Source organism: Micromesistius poutassou (genome assembly GCF_964030765.1).
Source record: "Micromesistius poutassou genome assembly, chromosome: 4".
NCBI lineage: Eukaryota > Metazoa > Chordata > Actinopteri > Gadiformes > Gadidae > Micromesistius > Micromesistius poutassou.
In genome coordinates, this window is record NC_140274.1 from 14,185,366 (window position 1) to 14,193,624 (window position 8,259).

At 41.7% G+C, this 8,259-nt stretch overlaps 1 protein-coding gene across 1 annotated transcript in view; it reads left to right on the forward strand.

Annotated features, from left to right (window-relative positions):
- The window catches only part of egfem1 (EGF-like and EMI domain containing 1), a gene marked incomplete at both ends in the record, with an annotated part of 52,623 nt that overhangs the window by 3,804 nt on the left and 40,560 nt on the right, over window positions 1–8,259 (forward strand). The window contains 1 exon segment of the mRNA XM_084466360.1: window positions 299–403. Within this exon segment, the coding sequence (XP_084322486.1) occupies window positions 299–403 (105 nt within the window).

Below are 8,259 nucleotides of genomic sequence, written 5' to 3' on the forward strand. Positions count from 1 at the left end.
CTTTTGTTTCATACTTACATATATTGCATTTCCTACAATCGATTAATCCGTCCATCCATTCATCCATCTAGGACATGCATACGTACATGAATGTACGTATGTACTGTATGTATGTATGTGTGTGTGTATGTACACACACACATATAGTATGTACGTACATACAAACATACATACATTCATGCATGCATGCATACATACATACATACTTACATACATACATGCATTTTCATGCATAGATATATAAATAAATACATTGCATTCTGCTATTTATAAACATATTCTGCTCTTCCTTCTGCAGGGATATGTGACCCTAATACCTGCTTCAATGGTGGGAGATGTTCTGAGCTTGGAGACCAGATATGTCAGTGTCCACAGGGCTTCCAAGGGACACGCTGCCAATATGGTGGGTAACAGCACCCCTTTTTGTACATTGGTATCACATACATACCTTATAATATGCGTGCATACTCTTATTTGTTTCATGGCAGGAGCTCTTTGACATTGCGTTAAAACCGCAATGTCTTGTCACAACAAGTTGAGGGGAATATTGAGATTCACAGTTTCACAGAGCTACATTGGTGAAGTTCGAATAGACCGAAGTGTGACCTTGTGTTTTCAATTACAAGAGTCCTGGAGCTGTGAGTGGCCTTCTGTTGCTCTGAATGGGATCCTGCTTACATCCTGGTCTGTACCAGTCTCTCTCTCTCTCTCTCTCTCTGTCTCTCTCTCTCTCTCTCTCTCTCTCTCTCTCTCTCTCTCTCTCTCTCTCTCTCTCTCTCTCTCTCTCTCTCTCACACACTGTTTCCCTCTCTCTCTCTCTCTCTCTCTCTATGTTTCTGTCTCTGTCTGTCTGTCTGTCTATCTCTCTCTCTCTCTCTCTCTCTCTCTCTCTCTCTCTCTCTCACACACACACACACACACACACACACACACACAGTGAGACGACTTCCTTTGAAGACTGGAGCCTGGGCTGTTGTCACTTACTCCACCTCCACTCAATGAAAACTGTATGTTTACGAGAGATTGCACTAGGTTCTGGCCCTACGTGGCTGTGAAAGCTACCATCCACTTTAATCCCTACAGTGTTTCTACTCATATACGCACAGCTCAAGTATCTGTATCTGTACCCCTCCAGCATCTTGAGTGCTTTCAGAAAAGGACAATGTGGTTTGTTTGTTTGTTAGTTTGGAAGAGACTTGCTTGCATAGATGATGGGGAGAGCACACACACACACACACACACACACACACACACACACACACACACACACACACACACACACACACACACACACACACACACACACACACACACACACACACACACATGCACAATCACACAGACACACAGAGGCTAACCCCGACCTAACCTGCTGGGAGTGCCGGTAGGCAGGGGGGCAGTTTGCTTGGGGTCCTTTACAATGCCACTTCTCTCTGAGAAATGTCACAGGGATATGTTATTGTTTGACTGAGACTGCGCCCCCACTCCCAAACAACTGCTTTCAAGCGAGGACTCTTCGGTATTGACAGCAACGATTAAACTTATTTAACGAGACTGAAGTTTGTCTCTCTCTCTCTCTCTCTCTCTCTCTCTCTCTCTCTCCCTCTCTCTCTCTCTCTCCCTCCCTCACCATCTCACACATACTTTCTGGAACCTTTCGTTTTCCCCCCTTTGCCCTAAATCTTTAAGGAATTAATTGATCCTTACATATTTCACCTATAGTTTTTCCTTCTCTCACAACTTCAGTTAGACTCTTCTGACTTTATGGCTTCTGAGTCATTTTATGACCATTGACCAAAATGTAAGCTAGCCAAAAAGGAATTTTCTTAGAGCCTTCTTAGGGTTATTTATACATTGCTGTGGCCTAACTACACTCAATGTAAAACATTTTAAGAACCCTTCTGGATCATTTTAAATGTAACTTGTTATGTAAATTCATAAATATATTATTTCCTGGGGATGGATATAAATTTCAACTTTAAAATCTATATGAGATAGTGAGGTAATAGAGCCATGCATTGTTTTAACAGAGGTGTGTATGCTTATGCGTTTGTGTAGGTGTTTATGTGTGTGTGTGTGTATGTGTATTTGTGTGTGTGTGTATGTGTGTGTGTGTGTGCATGCGTGTGTGTGTGTGTGTGTGTGTGTGTGTGTGTGTGTGTGTGTGTGTGTGGGTGTGTGCGTGTGTATGTTTGTTCCTTTAAAAGTGGGCTATAACATGTCAGGTTTTCAATGGGTTACACATGCTGTGTCACATGGGAAAACAGAATGCTTTCATAAAAATAAATCTTTCACATTGATTCATATATATATATCTTCAGCTTTATTACACATTCCACAGTGGCAGACCTCTTGTTGCATTTCCTTGCCCTCTAGGGTTCACAGGGAAGAGTGAGGGAAAGAAAGCAGATACAATATATTGAATAAAAGAGCGTAACGCTATCCTCTATGGAATTCAGTAGATTTACGAGATGAGTCGCACATGTTCGTAATCCAGCTGTGTGTAAAAATACATGTTTTGTTAAGACTGCGTGCAAATATACTGCCTGTCTGTCCCACCGTTCCATTCTTCCTCCCTACCTGTATGTCAGTTTGTCTCTCTGTCAGTCTGGATGGATGGCTGCTGTTTTTTGGAGGTTTCTGTCTCTATATGGCCTGTCAGCCCGGTTGGGCTTCAGAAGATGCCTCTATTCTGGAGCTCTCCAGTGGAGAGAGAGAGGGAGAGATAGAGTGGTTGAATCAGACCATGTCAGAACCTTGTTTCATGCCACAGATAAATCCAATAACATGCAACTACATGGCCATGATGAATCTGTTGCTATGAGCGCTCCAGGCACTATGGCCGGATGGTATTCTGAAGCAGAGCATTACAGCAGACTCTGTAGACTCTGGTGTTAAACAAGCTATGAATAAACAATCAATGCTTAGATAGAAGAGGGCCTATTGTGTTCCTCAGGGTTAGGAACAGCAATTGTGACAGTTCTGGGAAACCTTTAAAGAGAGCCTCAGCCTGGAACAGGGTTCCAAATGTCCCGACCTGCTTCTGATCTTTAGGATCAGAAAACAGGATGGGCTAACCGTGATAATGTTACACCCAACGCTAAGGCCATGGTGTTGTGTTTTTGATGTTTGCTAGCTTGCTGTGTGCTGGCCGGGACTGTGCTGAAACATGTGGTAGCTCTCAGACACTTGAGTATTGTTGTTGTTGTTGTCTTTTTATATACTGCCTCTTTCTTATGAATGCAACCGTTTTAATCTGATGGAGCCCCTGATGAGGTATCACTGTAAATAACACACAGCATCATTTTGAGGATAGATCAGCATCTGGCCCTGGCTAGCAAGGGTTTGGTTGTTCAGGGTACAGTTGAGAACATCATGAACAGTGTTTATAGCCCTGGATCCACTTTCTTTGTATGAAGAGATCTCAGGTAGTCACACCTTTTATAAAACAACCATAGTTTATGATTTATGTTTGCACTTTTTGCCACTTAGCAATAAAAACAATAGCAAAAAAAAAGCTTTATTCTTAGCTGTCTCACGTCTGGGCAGGATTAAAGTAAGTTGTATTAAGTGTGTGTGTGTGTGTGTGTGTGTGTGTGTGTGTGTGTGTGTGTGTGTGTGTGTGTGTGTGTGTGTGTGTGTGTGTGTACTATACGAATGTGTGCCATGTATTTGTGTGGTTCTGTTGCTTCTCTGTGATTGCATGTTTTCAGTCCTTTGAACATGAGTTATTTTAAATGTTACTAACTGGGCTACTGTAACTGTTATTACAAAGAGGAAGGATGTTGATTGTATTTGATTTGTATAAATCTATGCAGGTTTTGTTGATGAGCTTTCCCTGCAAAATTGTTCAAATATGTGTTTGTCCAGCAGCACTGTTTCTCTGCAAGGCAGAATTTATGACTGGTCACACAAGTAATGATAGACAAATTAGGCACTAACCCTAAATCCAATCACTGTGGGACTAGTTTCATTTATCAGCCAACTAGAAACCTCGGGAAAACAAGCACACCATATCCGGTACAATCTTCAACTCGGATTACCTCTGGCGTGTGTTGGATAGTATTGGATCCCATCTCTTCCATTGCTTCCTCCTTTTTTTGGCAGTTGAATCATGTGTCCTGACTGTCCAATGGACAGATGGGAATACTTTTATTAGGGTTGCTGCTGGTTAAGAGTCATAACTAAAGAAATGTATTGGGATCAAAACAGACCAATCTTGTGAGTCTCCTAAAACTTTTCAGAAAAATGTCCAGATCAGGGTTAAAATAAGAAAACATCTGGATTGTTTTTGTGTAACGCAATTGTTATGCAAAATCAGAACATTGCACTGACGTTTTCAAAAATGAAACAAACACAAATCAATTAGTATTCAATGTGATCTCCACTCAATTTGGGAGGTCTGTTTTTCCAAACTCCGAAATTTGTGTTTTGCAATCCTGTGTGTTATTGTTTTGATTTCTGATTCATAACAGTCTACTGGAAAGCATACTACTTATAACAGTATACTTGGGCTATACTCAGACAGTATATAGATTGCTGTGCGCCGAAATTATGATATTGTGTAATTTAAAAGAGAGATGACAAGATAAGGACATTTCCCCAGGAAGTAATCTCTTTTTGGTCTCACCACTGTTTAATCCGTCTGTCACCGACTGTCACCTCCTGGAAAATAAGGCTAATATGAACACCAAGTTAACATATTAAAGGACTGGAAACAAGTCAAATGTCCCCTAACACCGAATACTGTTTTCAATCAGGATGTAATGCGAGCCATATGGTTTTGGACCATTTACAAGGGTTTCTTAAATATAAGCTGTGCTACCTCTGCTGTGGAGTTTCAGATGTGTGAATATCAGAGTGCGATGTAGTTTGTTTTCATTAAGAACCGAGCCGCAGACCCTTTGGATTACCTCTGACAGGTGACTCTTTATGTTGGCTCCCAGCCCCTCTTGTTCTCATTGGAGTTTAGAAGCAAAAGAGGTTCATACACCCGTCCTTCAGAAGCCAGAAAGACTAATTAGCCTCTTTTTAACATGGACATCTTTTAAGACGCATAATGAGCTTTGCTCTTGAAGTGGTCTTTCAAAAATATATTTCTAAAGGTGTAATTCAAGGTGATCACGAAGAATGCCAGAAAAGCTGCAGTGGTTTCTGGCAGCCCTGACCACAACCGATGGCTTCCAGGTTTAACACAGAGATTAGCTATGAAATAGCAGCCCTTCCAATAGGCAGTTAGCTGAAACTGAAAAAGAAATTGAAATGGCCACCAACAGTGCCAAGGAATTCTAGTGAGAAGAAGAGGGAAAGCTGTTATTTTTTTGTTGGGATAAGTCTGTCAGAGTAAGAAAAATGTCTCAAATGTAAATAGCAGTCTCTCCTTTTTTTGAAACGCCCTTGGCGTGCTGTTCTAACCGTGTGCTCTAAAACTACAACAACATACTGAAGGCGATGTCCACCTGAAATGTCACTAACAGATGTTCCCATTCAAGAGCATTTCTGTCATTCACAGAATGTGAACCTGAATGTGTGTCCAGCACAAATAGTGGTGGACCTACAATGGTGACCATACATTTGACCCTTTTGTAGATCTATTAGGTACAATAACTATTACAAATTCCAATAAGCAAAAAGCAGTTGACCCACAATAATTCAGTGCAGCCAAAACAAGTACAAGTGTCACATTTTTGCTGTAGAAGCCCAACTCACCATCAACTAAATCACACTAACGGTAGTGTAAAGTCGACAATTTGATAAGATGTTCTTTCCTTTATGGCTTTAATTTCCCTAAGGGTTGGGGGGGGGGGGGGGGGGGGGGGGGGTGGCTGGCTACATTGTAGACCGTAAGGAGTCATATGTCAGCTGCCCTGACTCAAACATCACAGTGGCTGGCCTGAAGTGCAGACACCAGAGCAACCAGAGAGCTTTGCATTACTATCAGAGGAAGAGGCTCATTAGGGACTAATAGCTGCCATACGCCAGCATAGAACTCATATACACACACACACACACACACACGCACACACACACACACACACACACACACACCACACGGGCACTCACACACACACACACACACACACACACACACACACACACACACCACACGGGCACTCACTCGCACATGCACGCACGCACGCACGCATGCACACACACACACACACACACACACACCACACACACACATACACGCACACGCATGCACGCACGCACGCACGCACGCACACACACACACACACACACACACACGTACACGCACGCACGCATGCATGCACGCACACACACACGCACACACACACACACACACACACACACACACACACACACACACACACACACCCAAGCAACTACTGCAGGTTAATGTTTTGCAGGAGATTATTCCAACACATGCACCCAGAGACCCTAGTGCAGCAGTATAGAGCAGCAATACCGGAAATTTTATATTGCATCTCAGCATAGTCATATATTTAATACGACTCATACAAACCATATGGGCCATCTTGACTGCTGAATGTAATGGTTCTGTCTATCAACCAGTTTGCATTGAATAGTTTTATCACACTGCTTACTTTACACAGTGATTTGGACTCCAGAAGAGTTGGAAAGTTCTGTAATCGTCTTTCCAGGTCTTCTGGGCATTCATCGAAAGTAGCTCAGAGGGACTAAGAACCGGTGAACAGTTTAGGATTTAGACCGATTTAGTCTGTGCTTTAAGATTTATCTTATTGAACATGATCTCAGTTTTAGTGAAAATGTGTGTATCGTATTTAAAATTAGAAGCATATTGAAGCATTAGAAACAGTCTGTTGGTTAATAAAAGGATAGATCCTTGGATTTAACTTAACTCTCCAAATGTGCAAGACAAAGACCTAAACTGTTGGACTTGATTAGTCCACTGCTTTTATAGTCATGCTTCTTTACTTATTTAGACTCTCTTTTATTGTGTCAACAACTTACCTTGCGGATGGCTGTTTGTATGTAGCCTTTGTTCGGTAGAACAAATATTTTGAGCAGACTGCCTCCACTCACTGTTTCCATTCAGCTCAAGACAATCATAAAAAGAAAGTGTACAGCAAGGCACAGTACCCCTGTAGAGTTGATTTAAACACGTATCCTCTGAAGATCTTTATTATACCGGGACATCCATTATTTGTCAGGGGAACAAATGTGAAACATGTGAGGTGTGTATGTTGAGCAATGTAGGAACATTTAGGTCCATTAGGGCCACAATGTCTACCACATGTATCAGAGCGGAGGGAGAGGGTGAAGATGGGAGAATGAGAGGTATGTGAGAATGGAATCCATTTTCTTTGCCCATGTATTCTGAGTCAGGGTTGCGAGGGACTTGGTACTTTCCATGTTGAAAATGGGCACAAGAGGATCAGTTGCAAGGTTCAACAAAGCTGTAACTTTTGGAAATCACACTTAATGACCATTGCTTTTTCAAGGCTTTGTTGGTAAATATTGGCAAGCGGTGATTGATGATGCCCATTTTGCCTTCACTCTCGCTGTCCCTCACATATAACCCTCAATGTTACTTAAAACAATGACTTTTGTCTCCTCTTCATCTCCCGCCAAACTCACACTTCCCTCTCAGTGAAAGGTTTCCTAGAAGGTCCTCAGCTAGCCAATGAACTTTCGACCCTTTCCTCTGGTTCAGTGGATCCTGTGTGTTCCCAAACAGGATGCAAAGTGCCCACTTAAAGGTCCATTAATCAAGTTGTGTGAGAGCAAATGTGTCATGATCTTTATCACCTCGCAAACAGAAGCAAGGACTGATAGTTCATTTATAATCATACGCCTTATATCTTTCAATAGAAGTTTAAAAGTCATTGAACTGGAAATGATGAAGTGCATTTAAGTTGTGATACTCCCTTATTGCAGTTAGACTTGAGGTGATTCTAAAAGTTTGCATGCTGCAAACGATTGCATTTGTTTACTGAATATCTTGCCAAGAGTCGAGAGACAAAATAATTATCATGCAGAATGTCCATTCAGAATAATAATTGTTATTATGTGAACCTACCACATTTATACAAGAAGAAAGTACACAGGCTTCTCTGAACAAGGAGCAGAACAAGGAAACACAATGAAGAGATTAAATAGAGATATTGTTTTAAGGTCTAACAGTGGTCTTGGAAGATGGTTCTCATTAGCAGTGTTGTGTGTGTGTGCTGGTTCTATTAACAAGTGCTATGCCAAACTCAAGCTTGTCCTCTGTTAAGATTGTGATCATAATGCTAAGATATTCATCGTACA